The 23097-nt window shown below is 40.8% G+C and overlaps 1 protein-coding gene across 1 annotated transcript in view; it reads right to left on the reverse strand.

Annotated features, from left to right (window-relative positions):
* RSPO2 (R-spondin 2) overlaps positions 1–22818 on the reverse strand; it is a 108713-nt gene extending 85895 nt beyond the window's left edge. The window contains exon 1 of the mRNA XM_074894367.1: positions 22444–22818. Coding sequence (XP_074750468.1) covers positions 22444–22537 — 94 coding nt within the window. The 5' untranslated portion in view covers positions 22538–22818. The remainder of the gene's footprint in view (positions 1–22443) is intronic.
* Positions 22819–23097: the final 279 nt, after the last annotated feature.

A 23097-nucleotide genomic window follows, 5' to 3' on the forward strand; every position in this document is an offset into this window, starting at 1 on the left:
GTCCATTAAACTCCTCTCTTTTTTGTGGTGTAATTCTGAATGGCTGTATTATGCTACTTATTTAAAATATGGATTGTAACTTCCACCACCAATTAATAAGAGTTCTACACATTGCATGCAATTTATAAGATGCACAAACTTTGTCATCAGCACCTAAAACTGAAACAATGTCAAGAACTGTATTTCAGCTAACTGTAACAAATAGAAGATTCATATGATAAGAGTCAATAACTTTGACACTAAGTCAGGGACACACAATTTAACTGCTGTTAAAGTCAATGAAAAGGTGCTTCTCCTGTAAATCTCCTGATATTTTGAATGGTTTGTCTTTTTTTTTTTAAATGTATCCATTGCTATCCTCTGCCACATATGCATAACCCTACTCAACCACAGTATTCCCAAGTAAGGAATTTACATTTAATTCTATAAAAAAATATATTAAAAAAGAATCCCACACATGAAACTAACCAACTCAGCTGATCTCCATTCTATAATAAAAACTGCCTTCTTCACTATTCCTCTTGGTGCCACAGTCTGCCCTCTTACACAGCATCATCTTTTCCCATCTTCCTTTCTTTATTTATGCTCTTTTCGACTTCCAGATCAAAGCAGTTTGGCCTCAGTCTTACATGTGGTTCCTGAATTCAGTGGAGTTCATTATGAACCTACAAAATCCCTTTCATACACCTTAATTCAAGATCAGGGTTACAATAAAAGATCCCGAGAAGCAAGGACCAGGGCGCCCGCTCAAGGTTTAAGTGACTATCTTCTTGCAAAGCAGCCTGCCTAAGCAACAAACAGCAAGGAAGTAAAGCTTAAGAGATATTTAGGAAAATATAGCTGCATTGACCTTGCACACATACTTATGCATATATGGATTGTCAGTCAAAAACTTCACAGCAGAGACTAACTAAAAGAAAGCAACATGGGAAAGCTCATTTATCTTTACTCATCCCTCTATCGCTGAGAAATGCAGTTAAAATGCAAAAAAACACCAGGCTTAGTAAACTTCTCAAGTAGTTAAGAAGAAAGACTTTCAAAGACACAAATGAGAGTAAAGGAACTAACTCCCTTTCTTACTGAAAACTTCAAATTTTCAAGTCCATGTGACCCCCATATTCAATTTAACATAATGATATCTAGCACCAAAAAGTGTGAGCTTTTGCCGTGAGTTCTAAGGGAATCCAAGAGTCCACAAATACAGTATCTCACATACATGGTGGCCATTGGAAGTAGACACACTGAAGAAAATGGGAGGGAAGAAAGGACCATCCATTTAAGACCGTTTATTCTCCTCACATGCCAGCCTTCAGCCTGTGAGGTATAACAAGGCCACGAAGATGAGTATGTGCAAGGTTCTTTGTTGAGCAGACCTGTGTGTCACTGAGCCCATCACCAGCTTCGTTCAGCTCAGGAGGAGGTGATCATATCCTGGAAGATCTTAGCAATTAATATTTATCAGGACCTGTTAAATATTACAAACAAAGCTGAAACTAGACTTAGGTGAATGTAAAGTTCCTAGTTAAATGCCTAATCAAGCACATACTATCATCTGCAACTTTACAGTGACACTACTGCAGCTGTTTCCTTCCTATTTTGGCCTCGTTGGCTTTATTTTGAGAGAAGTAGCATCTCCATGTGAACCCAAGAAAATACTTTCCTTTGAAAACCAGATTTTAGACTTTATCTCCTTTCTGTAGTTATAAAACCTTGAATACTTCATACAGCAATCATATAACCAAGAATTAACAATCAAATATAACACACAGCAAATGTTCTCAGATGAGTCACTGTACCCTGTATATTCTTGATTTGTTGGCTGCTTTGCTGAGCAATCATCAGCTAATTACTGGGATAACTATAGAACACCAAAATTGTCACATCTGCTCAGAAACAGCTATTGAGGAAAAAAAAAAAAGATTTCATATTTGACTTGAAATGAAAGTGTACATAATGATAGTTTTCAAGAGATCTCATTACAACTTTGCTTCAGCTATTCACAATTTTTCACATAAATATGTCATGTTATTAAGAGGACTGCACAGCTATATTATCTACCAACACAATCCCACCTTCAGGGTACTCTCCCAGGTCTTGTAATACATTTGAGCGGATTTGGGTTCCTCAGTTCAGTATCTAGAAAATTCTAATAGATTAGGTAACATTACAAAAACAGCAACAATCTTTCTACAGAACATAGGGTGCAATTTTTTTCATTGCTTTTACATCCCACGCACACAAAGTGAGCAAGGAATAATATCAAATGCTACTTCAGAAGGGTTTACTGATCTTTTAACCAATATGAAAGCCAACACAGTGCACAAGACAGAGCTGCCCACTGTACAGCGCCTTGGGATTCACAGTGCATGGTTCATAGCAAGGACCTCTGTATGCAGGAATGTTTCTGGAGCGACCTGTTAAAATCATCACTGTAACACAGAAATGCATCTCTCCCTACTAACAGTTGTTCAAAAGGCAAAGTACTTGCCAAAAAAAGGACTGGCTTTTGTTCAAAGAAAACAATGCAACATGGACAACAGGCAGCCAAGCTGTAACAGCAGCTTTTAAAAGTAGCAATAAAAAAAATTTAAAGAAAACTAAACAACATTTTCTGAGGGATCTCATCTTTTTTTAAGAAACTGTAAGAGGAATGTCTACTACTGGTACAGATACAGGTACCACTGCTGGTAGATATTAAGTTTCCAATTATTTGTTATAACACAGCTGAGAGTGATTAGACAGTTTACATATGACTGCTAGGAGCCCGGTGCACATTATGTGGGCCATCAGGTCCTGCAGCCTAAACACAATTCTTGATTTAATGGATAAATGAATTTTGCTAAACCACTTCAAATACAGGAATGTTTTCTGAATCTGTGCACAGGCTGTTAGTATATTTCCATGAAGTCTCATTCCAAAGACATCACAACGCACTTTGTCAGACCCAATAAAAACTGCACCCCAAAATCCCATACCAATGAATTCAGTACTGTTTTCTATGGCTGCTTCTACCCTGACCTCTTGTTTGGCAATTATTCTTCTTTTTACTAAATGATACTTTCCATGAAAGTTGTCTGCTTTTCATGAAAAAGGTGGGGGTTTTTTTTTGTATTTCTCTAACTTCCCCCACCAAGGGAAAACACTTCTTTTATTTTCTCCACAAAATACACTGGTTCTTTTACTCTTTTTTCCACATTAGCATCTCTGTGCTGTGAAAGCATAGTGATCTCGGTCCTAAAGGAAAGGTCTGAGGCTTAAGAAAGGGACAAAATAAGGATACAAGTCCTCTTTCACTGCATCTTTTACTGCTCGGTTGTCAGTGCTGTGGAACTCGACTTGTTCTTACAAATGCCATTATTGAAGATTGGAAATTTCTGCTATGCTGTCTTGTAGGAAGAGGAAGTAATACGGCAGCACACTAATGCAATACCAGAATTTTGCAGCATTATTAAATAAGTAATTAATTAAACATTAATTAGGTGGTCTCAAAAGATTGTCTCCTCCTTCATTTATAGAGGGACTGTCCTTTCACTTACTCAAATGTATTGAAAGTCTGTTTAACTTGGAAGCCAACACACTGAAATATCTTCAAGACAAACTCCATGGGGGAAAAAGGGAAACTTTATAAAAAAAAGTATGATGGCTTTCAAAATACACAATAAGTAACTCAGCAGTATACAGTGGGTCCATTTTTGGAATTACAGACTTCAAAAACTTGTGAAACATCACATATAATGAAGGCCCATGATCAATATTCTGCCCTTTACGAATTTCAAGTAGAAGCCTAGCACCTTGACAATCCAACAGGAAAATATTGCATGGGAAGATTAAAACTGTATTCAAAGGCCTTCAAGCTTCCTTTCCACATGCATGCTCCCCACAGATGAGTTACAGATAAGATACACACGCTATTCACTAGAGTATACTTTCAGTTTGGAGCCCAGTGTTTGGTGGTCCATTTTCCCCACTGAGTAACACCAACTAATTTACTGAACGTATGGCTACTGAGACCATTATGATCATCACTTCGAAGATTCTTGTAGCACATGCTACGGTATCAACAGGAATTTACTCTTTCCCACTTCTTAAGTGATCTGAGTAACTCTCAGATTAAATTTAGGAAGGAAAACCAGTCCCAAATTAAAAGATCATGGTAAAATAGAAGAACTTGGATTTACTGCTACATTGACTAGAATTATTTATTTTTATTATCCCCAATGTAAAAATGTAACCATGCTCATAATTGAGGAGTCTTTTTCTTCTCTAACACTTACTGAAGAACTCTTCACATACTCTTTAAGTTGTCTTATTTCTGGATTCAATGAAGAATACTGAGTTGAAGGTAATAAAGCCACCGGCCCTACCTATTTAAGCTATGTCCAGCAAAATGTGATAGCCATCAACATATAATGTCAAACAGTTGACATTTCTTAAGGCTTTTTGCTCTTAACCCCAAAATAAACCAATAGCAGATGAGCCTTGTCAACAATTTGCTAGTTGCTTAGTACACTACGACTACCATGTTCTAAAATGCACACTATATATCTGGTTGGTATTAAAGTGCATAATGAAGAACATATTTACATCCTGTGTTTTCCCAATCTTATTCACTATATTACAGGATTAATGGGCCTACAGTTCATGTCAGGAGCCAAATTGTTCTAATAAAATATGAAGCATTTATCTACTGAGAGGCTGGAAAGGGCACAGTTTGTTTATTGCCAAGTCTGAAACAATGCTAACAAGAGCATATGTTACTTAATCTCATTCATGCCCATAAGATTTTACATGCTAAGACTATGCTGAGTAAATAAAATTCGGAAACCTAAAGGAAATCCTATTCTCTTATTTTTATTGAGCATTAGTAACAAGCTGGCTCTGTACTGGAAACAGCCTGTTTTCCAGCTCACCTCAGCTACTTCTAAGGCACCTAAGGCCTCATTATAATTTACGTAAGACATGGAAAGTGCTGGGAAAATAAGCAAAGGAACACAGTCCTACCAGAACCCAGGAAAATCACTGGATAAGCAGTTTGTTCACAGACATATCCAACTGTTACCGCATTTCACTTGGCACTTGTGAACCAATGGTGATATTCTCATTCCTCTCAAGTCAATGGATGATGAAGCATTCATTTCATAGGGCCAGAATTCTCCCTGTATCTTTGCCCTAAAGAACGTAGAGCAGTTTAAACAAATAGAAGTACACTGCTCTAAAGTCCAAGCATGAGGTTTTGACCATCATGTTATTGTTTATGGAGAAAGCTTTCAAAGAACATGTTGGATAAATGCACTAAAAGCAGAAAATACTGAATGCTGAGGAACAGCTCTTCAAAGTTATAAACATCAGAACAGAAAAGGTATGTAGCAGAATGCAAGCAGAAACAGAGAAGTACATAACAGAATTGAATTTATTTCTTCTAAGAGATGTGCAGTCTTCACCATTGTAGTGCTGTTACAAGTCTATGCCAGGAGCAAATGTCTGGTCCCATTTTCCAGATGAAGAAAGGTGGAGACAGGACGTGGACTGAACAACTTCACCAAGGTCACACAGCTTGAGAGTGAGGAAGTGAAAACAAGTCTTCTGTACCTTGAGACAACTCATCATTTTAGTCATCCCGTTCTAAATCTTTAGTAAAACTGAACATAATCACTGCAAAACCCTAATACATAGAACTCTTTAAAAAACTCACATTATTATATCTTAAAAGACATCAAAACTTCCTACAAAGTTTTGTTGCAAAACAAAAATGAGCCAATAAAACCATTTTCAATAAAGACTGTTTTGGAGGTTGGGGAAAGGAAGAAGATGATTCTTCCAAGAAATATGGAAGTGTCAGCAATAAGTTCAGAGAAAAAAATGAAGGCTTTTCAGACAAGACAAAAGACTTTATAGACATTTGGAAAAAATGTGAAGGAAGAATAAATGCTAAAAATTATGCCAAAGCCGCACACGACTGAGAGGAGGAGCAGCAAAGCAATCTAATTAGAAATGGGGAAGGTAGAAGAATAGGTGTCTTTAAACATAGTGAAGAAACACCAGATTGGAAGATTATAACTCTGGAAATATGCATATATTACCTCATATGAATGTATCTGAGTTACAGAAAGAAGTATGGAAAAGACAATTCAAACAATCACTGTTTCCACGCTACACAAATACACACTTAGCTGCAGGATGTCACTTTAATTCAATCCAACAGCACTGTGCTTTACATCCTGCATGTACTTAGCACATTCAAAACGTCCACCAAATCTTCTGTCATCTCCCCGTTGTCAGCCCAAGGCATCAGAGTTTGAGACATCAGACAAAGATGATGGACCAGAGTTAGAAATCTTGAACTACAACAGACGGAGCATATTTGCTGTTCAGATATGTATAGTTTTATCTCCTCATCTTGCAGGAATAACACTAAAGATGGAATTAAATGAAGTAGCTTCTGTATTTCAGATCCATTTAAATCACAGCAGACTGGGTCTCATGCTGAAAAAATGACCCTTAATGGCTATAGGGCTTTTTTAAATCCAAATCAGAATTCCCTCATAAAGAAGATAAAAAATAAAAACATATAAAATTTACCTGTGCACTCTGGGTGCTTAGCATTCACTGAAGTAGAAATTAAAATTAGTTTTTGGCAAGGGGCTACTGATTTTTTTTTTTTTGTTATTCTGTGGGGAATGCAAATACAGTCTTAAAGACAGACAAGTCATTTGTTTATAAAAAACTAAAAGCCACTTGGCTCACATTACATGGATTAGTTTTGTAATGTGAATAATAAGAGACTCTAGAATTAAAAGGAAAGATACTGGCAGCTCTGAGGAAGTAAACACAAATGTGCGATATACTTTTTTATATATTCTTAATACAAGAAATATATATTTCTTAATTTTGAGACTGGCCTCAAGTCTCTTGTCATTTTCAAAATCTGATGGAATAAAACATAATTTGTTTTTCATTAATATATAGATTGTTCTTACAGCAATTAAGTCAGCCTACTTCAAATACCTACCTGCATATGAAGAGCTCCATCCTTTGTATCCAAAAGTTAATAAAATACGTCAGGATAAAACCCCATTTAAATACTTTTTCAGACACATTATCTTGTAGTGAAAAAAACGACAGCAATTTCTGCACACTGCAGAGCAGTGGTGCAGAGTCACATAGGCTTTGCTATCTCATCTCTGACACACATGAGAACACAGAAGACTTATCATCAGATAGAGCCAGTACTTTCTAAATCTCTTAGATCACTGCCATGGACGCAATGTTCTACATGCAGGTGTGTGCTCAGTCAATAAACTTGGAGGCACAAAACTTATTTATGTGCTTATTATCCTTCATAATAACCATACACATGCCTAGAGATTAACACTCCAGGACCTCTTAGCCATGCAAATCACTGATACAATTTAAACTGCACTGTGATAAAACACTACCCTCCACACCAGAGGAACTGAGGCACAGAACTGAAAGACTTGCAGTACAAGTTAAGCTGCAAATGTTCCACATTTATTTAAGGGAAAAAAAAAAAAAAAAGGAAAAAAACTTCTTTGCAGACACATATTCAGAAATCCATTATAGGGGTGGTGGGGTAGAAGAATCTGTTTTTAAACATACTGACCAGCTCTGTTGGTAAGAGAACCAGGCACCTTGGATTCAAATTTCATGCTCTCACCACTAAACCACAATCCCTGCAGAGCATTTAAGTAAAGCTGTAAAATGGAACATCAAACAGCAAATGCAAAGCTCTAGGATGTACTTGAGTACTATCAAGAGCATTCGGCTAATCAGATTTCTCCTTGGCTAAACATACATAAACAAAAGAGAAATTATTCCATACAGTAGAATATCATGGGGATCTCTACATGGTTACTACAAGGAGACAGGAGATAGTGTTTCTGCTACAAACTAAGCATGAATGACAAAATCAAGAAAAAATTAACACGGTAACAAGCAGTGATGAAAAACAAGTCAACTATGTTTGTGGCTAAAAAAACCGATTAATCTTTGTCACAATTTCATAAGTTAGCAGTGTGAGATGTAAATGCAAAAGAAGGATAACACTAAATAGTTCTGACATTAAATCATTTCAATACAAGTCTCTTGAGAAATACGCTATTCCTCCACAGCACTGCATTTCATTGTGTGCTTTTTCTCGTTACGTATCTGCCAGGCTTAACTGGGACTTGAGGTATTTTTAAGAAGAAAGATCAAGCCCAGAAAGGCGCATGCTATGCTGAACCTCACAAAAATCTAGAATCAATTACCATTTTCTGTAGAAACAGAAACTTTGCAATGAAAATTTTACATGGAAATTGATATACTGAGCAAAAGCATTGCGCACTCCAGCAGCAGTCAATAATGCTTTAGAGAAAGGTATAAGAAACCTCTTGTTGGTAAAGGTAAATTCATCTCCACATTAAGAGTGATCCCCACATTAAGTCTGTGATACTCAAGTCTAAACTTAGAAGCATGAGATGACGTAGGTCCTCTGAAAAACTCTAATCTTAATATGCATGATTTTTTCTTTATTTCCATATAAAAGTATTTCCTACTTCACCCTGCGTTGGTCAAACCTCAGATTTAGCAGGAATGGCTATAGCAGCCTGCTGTGGTGAACAACCACTTAGTTGCATGATGAGAGCATAATCAATCATTTCATTTTCTTCTACCCCATCCCAATTCTATAGCACGGTTGAGTAAAAAAAAAAATAAATACTTGTGATCACTTGTGACTTTTTTTTTTTTCCAGAGGTGCTAAGCATCCCCAATCCTCATTCTCTTTTACCTTACAGAGGAACTCAGGCCTTTATAACCCCAGGCCTCAATTTTTACACCTACAAAAGATACCCCTCACTTCAGAGATGTGCACAGGAACGTGTCCTGAGCACTCAAAAACACAATCACAAAACAGAAGAACGAGTGATTTTCAAAGACACCATCACAGTAGGCATGTTATTAAGAATATGAGGCCACTGGGTTTGCTAACCTCACATAATCAGAAAACAAAGACCACGGTGGATAAAGTACCATTGCTACTAACCACTCCACTGGGTCTTCTCCTGGATTTTGAAGTGTCAATGCACGTATTTGTTTGAAGCTGTCCACATCCAAGGATATGAACTACACGTGTAGCTGTTTATCAGCTAGAGTGTGTATACTGAGCTCCCAGCAAGGATAAGAGCAACAGAATGTAGATGAAAAAAATGTTAAGACTTTAGTAATTAGAAAAAGCCAGCTGCAGCTAAGAAGAAGGAATGTTAAACTGGGATTTTTTTTTTTAATTTTTTTTTATTTTAAAAAAAAACTTTACTGCAGCTGAGACACAGAAGCCAAGTAAATCACTGGACTCTCACTATATGACTGCTGGTAGAAAACTGTGCATGGAAAAACTACTGCAGCTGATCTGGTAGGAACACAAGCCCTAAATGGAGGTCTTCATTCAGGTCAAGCTTTGGCAAATTCTAATCCTTCTCAGGTGACATTACTTGTATTTGACCACATCCAGTTGATCTCTTCAAATATTTTCCTTCCTCTCCTCCTTAAGCCTTCCAGAGTGTGTTTAAGTAGCACAGACTAATGTTATTTTACCCAATGAGCCTCATATTACACCAGGCTCAATATGCAGCAGTTTCACTTAGCGGCTGCTTGGAAAGCTATTAAGAGAAAACAATATGAAACCAAGTCTGTCTTCAGATTCAGGTTTAACAGAGTCACATTTCAACCTTTTTCCAAAAGCTGAAAAAATCCTACATATTGATGCCACTGCTAATGTTACAATAACTGAAATAAAAGTTGGAAGCAGCAAGACTTTTTCCAGGAGTCTGATGGAAAGAACTAAAAGTAATGAAAGAGTTCTCAAATATAGCATTAGCAAAGTGAACTACAGCTCTTAAAAAAAAAAAAAAAAAAAAAAAAAAAAAGAGGTGTCTGACTTTCAGTCTTTCTGTAGGATCTGACGGTAATTTTTCATAAGACAACAATATACCAGAGCAAGCACCACTTCACAAATATACACTGTGCCTGAGGCAGATTGACATTACCCCCAGATTTACAACAAAATAAGTGAGACCAGACTTAGATCTAGTATCTTAATCACTGCATTCACAATGCATTCTATTCAAACATTCAAATATTTGTAAATATTTGGAAAGAAAAAAAATGGGGGAGCAAGGAACTCATGTAATGCAAAATTAGCATGATATAGAACCTTATTTTTATGAGAACTTTAAATGGCTCAGACCACCCAGACAAACTCAGTTTTTTGTCTTCACGTTTATTTTACCTCTTACCTTTCATCTCCACTGTGCATCATCAGCTTTTTTTGCATGGAAGTGTGAACAGGAAGAAGGGAAGTAAGAGGTGGAGCAAGTGCTATTTCAAGACTTCTGCTAGACTGGGAGTCTTGCTGAGGGGAAGTTACAGAGCTGGAAAGTCCAGTGTCACTGCTAAATACGAGGAAGCTCCTCTCGGTTGATCTCAGTACTCCAGCAAAGCTAAGGTGATTGCAACTGCTCATGATTCACAGTCACGTATCCCAAGGATTCCTAAAGGGAATGGACTCTCTATCATTCTTCTCCACAGCTATTACTAAAAACCAAACAGACACAAGCTAGGTACCCGGCACATTTCCAAACCACATTTCACAGCATGGTTGAGGTTGGAAGGGACCTCTGGAGATCATCTGGTCCAATCACCCTGTTCAGGCAGGGCCACCTGGATGCAGTTGCTCAGGATCCTGTTCAGAGATGGCTCTGAGTATCTATCTCCAAGGATGGAGACTCCACAACCTCCCTGGGCAACCTGTGCCAGTGCTCAGTTACCCTCACAGTAAAAAAGTGTTTCCTGATGTTCAGAGGGAACCTCCTGTGTTTCAGTTTGTGCCCACTGCTTCTTGTCCTGTCACTGTGCACCACTGAAAAGAGCCTGGCCCTGTCCTCTTTGCACCCTCCCTTCAGTTACATTGATGAGATCCTCCTTGAGCCTTCTCCAGGCTGAACAGTCACAGATCTCTCAGCCTTTCCTCATGGGAGAGATGCTTTAGTCCCTTAATCACCTTTGTGGCCCTTTCTTGAACTCTCTCCAGCACATCCATGTCTCTCTTGTACCGAGGAGCCCAGAGATGGACACAGTACTTCAGCTGTGGCCTCACCAGTGCTAAGGGGAAGGATAATCTGCTGGCAACACTGCTCCGAATGCAGCCCAGAACACCATTAGTCCTCCCTGCAGCAAGGGCACATTGCTGGCTCACATTCAATATATCATCCACCATGACCTCCAGGGCCTTTTCTGCCAAGCTGCCTTCCAGCTGGGTGGCCCCCAGCATATATTGATGCATGGGGTTGTTCCTCCCCAGATACAGGACTCTGCACTTCTTTTTAAACTTCATGAGGTTCCTTTTGATTTCTTCAGCCTGTTGAGGTCCTCCTGGATGGGGGGGGGGGGGGGGGGTGGGGGGTAATTTCCAGAATACTGCTGGCACAAGATGCAGATAACAAGACATTTTTAGCAGAAGAACAGAAAATATCCTCCTCTTCTTGTACCCAAAGTTGATCAAAACTGTATTCCCTTTGACACAATATATAGAAGTTTCTGTACTGGGTTGCAGAGATGACTCGAAAGACAGATGGATAGAGCATGTACAGTACAAATATGGGAAGATAACTGGAAAATTGTTGACTTTCTTGCCAAGAAAGCTACAGATGAGGCTGAACTCTGCTATCCAAAATGGAGGAAATACTTTTTTTTTGTGATAGTGCATGCCCTCAACACAGAGGGGCTACATAACCCAGTCAACATGGACAAGTCTGAGAATCAGAACTGGAGATCAGATACCCAACTTTGTCCCAAACTGTTAATGACAATGTTATTCTTTGCCTCCTCTTCCTCTCCTACCCTATGTCAGCTTTGCTTACTTGAACCCCTCAAAATAAGTATGTATTGTTACTACTACACAACTGAACAGCAGTAGATAAACACACTGTGTAGCACTAGGTGGCCTACAGGTTCTATTCACCTAAACATAAGATTTTGCAGAACATTTGCTTCTCAATTTCACAGCACATATATTTCATTGAAGCAGCTCATAGTTTTCTGTTTCTACAACAATCTATATTAAAAAAACACAAAACACAGTAAACTTGAATCAAAGCAAGCTGTATAGAAAAAAAAATAGTTTATTTAAACACTACAAAAGTGTTGGGGATTTTTCTCATTTTACTTCCCAGCTACAGCTACAAATGTTTCCTACAACTCAATTTCCAAAAAAACTTTGAACGCCAAGGGCAATGGGTGAAGTTCAGCAAAATCTGAGACCGAATAAGGGAGTTATGATGAGCACTTGTAATTCTGCAGTTTCATTAGTTAAAAAGGGAAACTATGACCCACTGTCACCTCAGCATCAGTGAAGTTGCTGCACTCCAGCATACTGCAGTAGCGCTGTGAGAAATACAGCTGGAAGTCAAAGCACCTATCTAGAAGCACCATTTCAATTAAATGATTCCATTATTAACTCACATACTGCCATAATATTAACATTTCACACTGGAACACTGCTTAGCATTTACATAAAAGAGGGGTTTGTTTTCTGTTACCATTGCCATTGATGCATGCATGCACTAACCAAAAGTTTTACATGTGGAAAGACTAACAATGAAAGCAATCCCTCTGACTTCCGAAGGTACTCTCTTACCTGCAAGGCAGACTTCCCAGCGCCGAACCATGTCAGGTAGACAACAGACACACAAACAGGCGATCTGCCCATGTGCAATCAGTATTTGCTGAACACAGATGCATACAGGCCAGGTATATTTTTGATGGCCTGGGCAAGGAGAGTAAATTGAAGAAATGTCCTGTCATCAGCTGTTGCCACAGGAGTAGATCACAACAGCAAAGGCACACAACTACCCTACTCCAAAAGGTGCCTATCCTCAGATGTCCCTCAGAAAGTCAACTTTCCTCAAAGTGACCATTCACCAAAGTGAGCATTCAACAGACCATTTTGGAGAGGACAGGAGACCAAATTTAGAGGTAAAACCACCTCCTGAAAATGCTCTGATGAAAGTATTAAAACATGTAATTCAGTGAGGACAGACAAATAAGCAAATCCTCTATAAAATGTTCTTTGGGTTTAGGTCCCTTGCAAGAGTGAAGCATCTCAGATCAGAAGCTACTTGTAAGTATTCCACAATAACTGGCAATAGCTTTAAGCAAACTAAAACCAGTTTGTGTAGTGAAGACAACCTAATGCACCTTGGGTGCATTGCGGTGATACTGCTGAGTTACAGTTACTCTTGCTGAGTCAAAACTGAATCCATGTCCATCACATTATTAGCATGCACTGTGTAAAATGAGACATAAACCAGGTCTGACTAACTGTAATGAAAGGCCAAAGAACATTTCTGCTAGTGAAGGGAGATCTGGGACAGAATCTGCTCTAGTGACCTTAATTCAGAGGTTATTGTTTAAGCAGGGCCAGCACCACAGGGCCTCACCTCAGTTGGGATCCTTAAGTACCATCTCAATACAGAGAAAGTGAAAGATGATGAAACTTTAATTCCCATTCAAAAGAGTCGTAGCTACATGCTTGTCAGTGGAATCACTAGGAAAGTCGGTAGGTTTATAATGAAAACATACCATATCTGCCAGATTTTTTTCTGAGTAATTCAAGAAAGAAGCAAGAGCAAATCAGCAATACCAATCTTTGCTAAGCAGTTGCTGTTCCAGTGGTTTCCAACTCGCCCAGCAAGTTTTATTATGGACGCACTGGGTGTTGTTAACGCTGCTATACATGTGCAGATTAATCTGTGCATGCACAACAGCCATTTGTCTGATGTGGCTAGTTTGGGGGGTTTTTGGTATTTCAAAGGTGGCAACCATACGGCTAAAAAGACCATACATTAGTGCAGAGTATATATTTGTGTGTAACATATTTCAGCCATCATTTCAACTCAAGAAAGAAAATAAGATGACTGGATCAGGAAGCTTGTATTTTATTGCACCATTGCAATTCTCTAACACAAATACTATTGTCCCTTTGCAGAGCAAAGCAGTACAAGTTTCTCCCAGTATATAGGCACAGACATTGTATTCATTGCTGCGCATGGTCTGCTTGGGAGTTAGTGTTCATGCAACTGCCCAGTGATTTAAAAAAAGCACCAATTTAGAGCGTACCTAAAAGCTGACATCACAAACACTATTTATCTTTTAGGTCCCTTCCTCTACCTCACATCTATGTTTGGATCTGTTTTTCATGAAGATGGGGAAAATCTTGACAATTCTCAAAAAAAAATAGACAAAAGTTTCTGTGAGGTAAAATTGAGACTCATAATCCCTAAACTATATAGTCTGGATTATTTTTAGATTTACATTTGTTAAATCCTAGAGAGTAAAAATTTTTTTAAAAACAGAAAATCATACTAGAAGGATTTACATAATGTTTTGGATCTATGTTAACCATACATGAGATCTGTTATTACCCTCTTCAAGTAACATTCATAATTCAATTAAAAATGTTTATTGAAACAAAATTATGGAACTGCATGCCTCTTCTAAGTATTACGTGTACTTACTTACACTTCCCTTGCTACAGTCACACAAATGTTCCATAAAAAAAAAAAAAAGAGGAATGAGAGCAGATAGCATAAATTTCATTCCCTCATAAAAGGACAAAGTCTTACAGATACATCAAGTACTTGGCACTACTGAAATTGGCATTTCAAAAAGAAATACATAACTGATTAATTACTGGATGCCAAGATTTGCAAACTGCCTGCTATCAAAAGATATTTCTCCTATTACAGCGAAACAAAGAGCATGAACATTTTTTGCACAGATAACCAGATCTTAACAAATGTGATCTTAAGAGTCTCCCCTTGATCACATAATCAAGGTACCTAAAATACTAGTTGCTTCTCTGCTTTCCCTTAAAAAAAATCATCTCTTTCTGCCCCATAATACAGTTTTACTCATTTTTTTATGTCCTTTTGCTCCTCACAGTTTTACATTCAAGTCCACCAACTTTTCGCATGCTATCACCCAAAAAGAAATTTGAAATCACAACTTTGCATTTAAGCAACACGAAACTGCATCAAAATAGAGTAAGATTAAAGCAAAGCTATATAAATTCATCTGAGTGCAGCATTCAAGAGTATTTAGATACAAACACAAGGATGAGGCAGTGTGACCTGTATACATCCAGAAGATACTACCACCTGCTCCATAGACCACAGGCTGATTGCTAAAGGTCAGAGACATGCATAGCTTCAAAATCAAGGTGCTAAAAGGGAGCAATCCCAAAGTAAAGACATACAATTAAGGTCTCAAACCCTGTAGTCTCATAGGAAGATCTACAGAGGAAAGTATTGTGATACTGCATCATTGTAGATGAGTTACAGTTGTCATCTCCATTCCGTGCTCAGAACATCAACTTTCACATCAATTGAGTATTTTGAAATGGGATTACGTACTATGTACAAACACCAATTTCTTGTAATTCCTCCTTTCCATCCCCCATGTCCACTGCAGAAGCTGCACTGGGAAGGTGACCTTACTTAGTGTGTTCGTCAGACTCATTCTTTCACTCTTGCCTCTCCTGTGTCTGACATTGTGTTGCACCAGTACCTGCCTTTTGGGGGCATACACCAGAGAGCCCATCGCCCTGATCCCTTTCGACTTCTTTTCTCCTCAGAGTTTTGAAACAGTATTAGTGAAAACAGCCAGGATGGTTCACCTCATGATAAACCCTGTGAGAGCTAGAACATCCAGATGTAGAGAGAATAAAGTGACATAGGTAGGTTTCAAGTCTGGCTTACAAGTTCCCTTGCTGCCCACAGATATACAAAGTTCAACACATGTAACAGTCAGCCCTGGTCAATAAGTGACCTTTATGTAGGGAGCTGGCTGGACAAAGCCATTCTGCAGATAGGAGAAGTAACTGTATGACCCAAATTCTGTATCTGCCTGATGGTGCTTAGAAGCAAGATCCACTTGACACTTCACTTCTTAAGATGCATTAGTCAGAATCCAAGTATCAAAAAGTCACACTACAAGCCTACTCCACACTCTACACCAAAAATTACTTGGGAACGGGCTTTAAACCCAACACTACTGTCCCAAAAAGTGATAGATTAACTCTACCCACAGAAGGTGACTTTGCAGTACCCAAGTGACACTTTCTAAAGCACTGCATCTGCTAAACAAGTACTACAAAGACAATGAGTACACAAACCATGGCAGCACCTGATTTTGGTGTCTAAAGCAGCCCATGATGAAAAGGATCAAGCTGTTACATTTGTGTATTATCAACAGCCAACATGTACAAAGTCATGCTTTTCACTAAGGATTAGCAAATACTTGGAGCCTAGACAAATACAGAAGGTTCTCCAACTGTGCCTGAACAAAACTTTGAGGTAAAAAGAAAGGGCACATCTGAGGAATTTAATTTAATATTAAAAATAACTGAAACTAAATAAATCTCTAATACAAGAGAAAGTGTAACTGTCAGGGACTGTATCTGTTAAAGTTAAGAGCTGCACCAACACATAATTTTAATACAGTTGAGAAGATTGGATGTGGTGGATCCCTTCTCATTTGGGGTTGATACCAGCTCATTTCACGGGCTAACAGTGAAGAGGTGTACACCTGAACTTCAGTTATAGATAGAGGTAATAAAGTTATTTTATATTTATTGAGTTTGGGGTATGCTTTATCTGATCAAAGGCAGCACTACATCAGTTATAAAAGAAAATGTAGATATTCATGTTGCAGGTAACTACATGCAGTCACATGAATCCCATCCCTGGGGTTTATAATTAAGATGCATTTTTGGAAAGGGATGTTATGGTCAGCTATAAGCTTCTGAGCTTGATGTACACTGCACTAGGAAAAGTTCACAGCCTGTGATAGTCTGCAGGGTTGACTAGACAGCTCCCTCTAATCTATGGTTAGCTAAGGTTTCTGGGTATTAAAAACTAGCCAGATGATCAGAAGTGAAATGCAGACCTCCATGGGATAGTCAGAGTCTTGGTAGAAGTATTAAGGAAAAAAAAACAACAAAGAAACAGCTTACAGAAACACCATTGTTTATTTCTTTATGCCTTGAATTTTGATAGTGAGAACCTCTTCCACTTTCTAGCTTTTAAATAATGTCATTTTTTTATTAAAAGCAGTTTATGCAAACAACACCATGCTAAGATACACTATCATAGTAATTATGCTGGCCTGTATATTGTAAATGATACATTGAAGTGAGAAACTGCATTCTTGCTGTTATTGTCTTAGGTTCCCTGGTATTAGTATACAAACTCACTTTCTGGTATTTGTCATTCATTTTGAGCTGCTCTAGTAACAGATTTCAGCCAAGCCTTGGAAAACATACATCCCCCTCCCCCCCCCCCCCCCCCAAAAAAAAAAAGGAAAACAAGAACTTAAGCCAAGTTTATCAAGCAGAAAAATATAAGTTCTCCACCACAGTATAAATCTTCCCACAGATTTCAATACAAAAGCATACAAGCACAGTCTTCAAGGTCTGATGAGACACATCCATCTAGCCCAGCATCCCAACCCCAAGTGACCTGTAGCAGAAGCTAAGGAGATGGATACAGGCAAGAGAAGACATACATGCAGCAACACTGTGCCAAGCTCATGGTCCCTGTTTTCAGTTTCCACTATAATGGGCCTTGAGACATCTAAGGGTGTCAGATCCGTATGACTTGCTCCAGGGTATCTTGCTTGGCCACCGGTTGCTCAAGAAGATCATGTACACGCCAGGCCCAGAAGGATGTATTTTAAATATCACAAGCAGCACTAGAAACTTACTTCAGGAAAGTGAATCAAGGACCTAAACTTAAGTGTCTGTCTTCACGGTGAATCCCACTCTTGGTGTTTTGAGCATCTTTTCTGCAAATCTTCACAATCCACTTGAGCACCGATTATCCTCAGCAGCACTACATCATTAGCTAGTTTGGTAGTCAGTCATTCACACTGAAGTTTTGACTTCTGCTGACACTTTAGTTTAAGAAACTTCCTCAGACTTACCAGATAATAGGGTATAAGTAGCCAAAAGTTTAGAAGTTTTGATTTTCCAATGGTTACAGTATTAGGATATTCTTACTGCTGTAGTAATGATGTGTATATAAAGAATGTTTAATAATTAACTATCCTAAGTAGTAAGGGGCGAGGAACAGAAGCTACCCTCCAAAGCTTTACTATGCATCACAAGTACCTGGGAAATTACTCTAGAAAATGTTAACACGTCTCAGTTCTTTTGCAAATTCCGTTTCAAGCATTTAATGTAACAACTAAGCAAAACACATATCTCAAAGTACAGCTTCCACATAAGATTTTAAGCCTTAACCCACAGACAAAAAGTTAACTGTCCTCCAAATGTAAAACATGTTCCAAGATCAAAGAGAAGAGGATAGAATAGGTAAAATACTTGTATACTGTTGGACAATTAAAAGAGATTGTGTAGTATGACTTTTTTTGAGATAGTAAATTACTCTTGGAATTAGTACAGTCCTTGTAAAAGCAGATGTGATATTTACTTCAACCAAGTATTTCCAACAAAGGCTCCTTTTCCCTAATGCTCAAATCGTCAATCTTTCCCAAAGCCTGACCACACAATCCAACCAAGACAGGTTCCAAGATTATCCCCATTTCAGGTACGTATCTAGTTAGGAAAGCTAAACCACAGTCCCCAATATCTGAACAGGTTTTTCTAGTTGAAAATCCATGTAACAGCTTCCTATATTAACAACTGATTTGCAGTCAAGATTCCCATCTTACATTAAGATGATACAGATTTAATTGACATAATTTTGATTACAGCTACTGGGTTCTTCCATATATGCATATAATCCTATAAACACCATAGACAGAGATATATTGAGCTCTGAGAAACACTTGGGGAAATTTCCTTCCCCAGGCACTCCTCCTATTTCCACCTGTGGATATTTTGCCATCAACACTGTTGCCTACTATTCACTCATTGACACAGACATTACCCCTTTCTTCATGTACATCTAATACAGAGTGTGAGAATCCAGGAGATGAGTATGCACCTCAGCTCTCAGGACACTCCCTGAATATGAAGTAAATAGAAAGACAAGTATTTGACACCCACAGTTTTTCTTTGAGTTCTTAGATATAGGTAACTTCCACTTTCCCATTCGCATCTCTCATTCTTCCAACATTGTTCTCACCAGCTTTGAGAGCCTCTCTGCACTACAGTCGAGTCTTCCCATCAATGCAGGCGCTGCTGTTGACTTGTTTTTCCTCGGGGAATTTTGTTAACATCTAATTTTTGACAGCTGTTTACAATGAACCCTATATTCTTTTCTGTCAACGCTTTTGCAGAATACCATCACTCCTCCCAGTAGGCCAGCCTGACAGTCTTCATTTCTATATACTCCCATTTTGATTTGTAGTACTCCTTGGGGAAGCTGTTTTATCTTGTCTCAAAGACAAGGAGAAAACCACTGGTCTTTCGTGTGCCCCATGATATTCAGTGAAATGCTAAGACATGAAGCTGCTCATCTTATACTGACTGCTAAAGAGAAATCTGAAGAAAAGATAAAAATTTTCACTGGAATGAACAAGCAAGTAGGTATCCAAGAGAATGAAAAATCAAGTTACACAATTAAGCAAGAAATGGAAAGGAGGTGCTTTGATATTAGGCTAAACCAGCTCTGAGATTACACCACTGATCTTTAAGCTATGTAACCCTTAAATATGTTCTAGAATAGCTTCTACAGGAAAGGCAAATAATCATAATTACCTGCTCAGGACCGAGACTTCCAGAGTGAGAATTTGCTGCGGTGTTTCAAGGGAAGTAAGGTTCTGCTCTGAGCCAACTAGGCAAAGCAATATTCTAACGAGCTGCAAAAGTAACTAAGAGCAGCAGTAGAGTTAGCAGAATCTGTGGATCATAGTGTGTTTACCAAATAATTTTTAATGAAGTGACATTGACTAACAAAATATAAATCAATGCCAGGTAGCAACCACATTCTAAACCTTCATTGTTCACTCCACTTTTACTGCAATGTTGCATGTCTTGCTTTGGGAAAGGGTTGAAAGCAGAAGGGGAATGAAGACATCTGGGAACATCCTCCCAGATTTACTAAACTCTTGTTTCTAGAGTATTCTACATCAACTACAAGTCCATGCAAACTCCAATACAGGCATATACACTTGAAGTTTACTGTACATTTAGCTGCTTAAAAAAGTCAGCTACATATGATATTTGCCCATAATTCCAGACTGAATACAATTGATTTCTACCGCACAGGAGACTTAATCTATTCCAAGAAAATTTATTTCATTAAGAAAATGATATTATGGAGCATCTGAGATCATGTAACAGACAAAACAGAATGCCAGAGAAATTGTAACTGCCAGTACCCCACAGTGAATGCCTGATTATTTGCAGATGGGATATGGAAAAATTGTGAAATTATTGGAATTTTGGGTCCTGTATGAAAGCATTACTTCAGACTGCATGTGTCATGGCAAATGTCTATTATAATTTGAATACATTCTTAGATTTTACTTTCAGTGCTTAGTACTGGCTATACTTACTTCTTTAGACTTACTAACTGAAAAAGACTGCATTCTTCAAAGCGCAAAACAAAACCCTTAGGTGATAGCACAAAACAGTGCCAGTAAGTCAACTGTCAATACTGATGGTATTTATCCAATAACTAAACTAAAAACTAATTTAAATCAATCTCCTTTGGAAAAGCCAACTGTTCAACAAGCACAACAATTGGTCTAAGATCAATCAACGAACATGAGATCAATTAAAACCAGCTTAAGTTTTTGTAGGAGGACAATTCACACAACTCGAGTTAGATGTCTATTCATTTCAGCACTCCCACAATGCAATCCTTAAGCTCTGTTGTAAAGCAGAAATACCACTATCACCCTCCGCTGTCTAGCCAGCACTCTAAGTAGTTCCACATTTAATTAAAGACACAGTATACCCTTTGTTAGCACAGATAGTCTGGGCACTTTAAAGCACAGCTATCGTTTTAGCCACACACACAAAAATTAAATTCTGGAAACCATCTGTTGAAAAACCATCAAAACTAAATTGCCTTGCAATTTTATTTGTACCTACTCTGAAGGTGACATATGCATGAAAGTGCAAAGTATTTTCCTCTCACATTTTTATTACTACTTGTACCGGCTTAACACTGGAGATGTTAGCTCCCTCCCCTTCCACATAATTGCACTGAAAGTGCAATTCTTTCAGAAATACAATTTCTGGGCAGCTGAGCCACCTGATTTTCAGCTAAATTTAGAAATGGGAAGGGGAGATATGGCGGAGAAAATAACAGGGAAAAGGATAGCAAAATAATTCAGAATATGTGGATAATAAAAACATTTTATACTGAAGGTGTACATCCATTCCACACACCCCCGCCCCCAAAAAAAGAAAAAAGAAAAAGAAAAAAACCCTGGACGCCCCTGACATCTGGGGAAGGGCTGCAGTAACCCTTCCGTCCACATGGGTGCTGTACTAACACATCTGACCGCTTCGACTCCCTAACTCTGGTAATCCCGACACCAGCATTTTCGGAAAATAGATGAAACCCTAGCGCATCGTTTCTCTTTCTCCCTCGGAGGGATCTGCGCGCCCTGAGCAGAAGCTGGGGCACAGCCGTGCCCTGGGCGCTGGGCAAGGCGCGGGTCGCTCCGCTGCCGCGGCTCCCCCGCCGGTTGGGCCGCCCGAGCCCCGCGGGAGCGGCTCGGCGGGCCGGGGGGGCCGGGGTCCGCGGGGTGGAAGGGGAGAAGCCGCCTTTCTGCCTCGCAGACACGGTCCCGCTAAGGCTGGTGCGCGGAAGGCAGCCTCGAGGCCGCCCCACGAACACGCGAGCCCTGACAGCCTGGGCCAACAGCGGACCTCTGCCCGCTGCCGGCCGCTCCACCCGCGGCGACGGCCAAATCGGCGCCCGGTACCGCTCGCTGCGGCCGCGGGGCCGGTGGCGGCTGCCGGCAGCGCCCTCCCCGCGGGGGGCAGCACCCGGCGAGCCCCGCGGGGGCACGGGACACCCCGCCGAGGCGGGGCGGGGGCCGGCGGCCGCACCGACCGCTCGACGTCCCCGGCAGCCCCACACGGGTCGCGGAGCGGCCACGCCGCTCCGGCCGATCCTTTCCCACCGGAGCTCACGTCCACGCAGCTCCTCCCGCTCCTGGCCCGGCCCGCCCGGCAGGACGGCGGGGGGCAGCCCCGCGGAGGGGCCGCCCCGCCGAGGCTCGCCGCCGCCCCACGTGCCGGCCGGGGAGCCGGGGCGCACCCCGCCGAGGGAGCGGCTCACCGGGCGGGAGTCTCTGCCCGTCCTCGGCGGGGAGGGGACGGGCGCGCAGCCCGCCGGCAGCGCCCGCCCGCCCCGCTCAGCGCCCCGGACGGGCGTCCCGGCCGGGCAGGCGGCCGCCACTCACCTCTCTTGCTGCGTCTCCAGCGGCCGCCTTGGCAGTGGCCGTAATCCACACAGTTGAGGATGACCAAGGCAAAGGAGACGAGGCGAAACTGCATCCTGGGCCGCGGGGGTGGGCAGCCTCCTCCGGCGGCAGCGAGGGGCGGCGGCGGCCGGCGGCGTGCGGGGCTGCGAGCGGCGCCGGGCGAGCAGGGGTCGGCGGAGCGCCGCGGGGACCGGCAGGAGCTCACACGCCTCCCGCTCCCCTGCTCGGGCGCTGCAAACTCGCGGCCGCTTCCAGCATCTCCCCTGCGCTGCGGGGAGAGAGAGGGGAAAAAAAGCTCTCGGCTCCTGGCTTTCCTGGTCCTCCCCGCTCCTCCGGCTCTCCCCGAGAAACAAAACGACAAAAATCAGAAACGCGGGTCGGGGCAGGAGCGGAGTCCCCGAGAGCCCCAACTTTCCCCGCAGGCAGCGAGCGGGCGGGCGCTGCCGCTCGGCACCCCCGTGCGCCCCGGGGACGGGCTGTCAGCCGAGGGAAAGCTCTATTTATCCCGGCGCAGGGGCGCACCCCGCCCACACGCGCTCAGGTCGCGGGCACGGCGGGGCGAAGCCGCCCCCCCTACCTTCCGCGGCGCGGCCCCGCGGCCATCCCGCCCCGCCGCCGCCGGGTCCGGAGAGC

The sequence above is a fragment of the Strix uralensis genome, chromosome 1 (genome assembly GCF_047716275.1).
Source record: "Strix uralensis isolate ZFMK-TIS-50842 chromosome 1, bStrUra1, whole genome shotgun sequence".
Lineage (NCBI taxonomy): Eukaryota > Metazoa > Chordata > Aves > Strigiformes > Strigidae > Strix > Strix uralensis.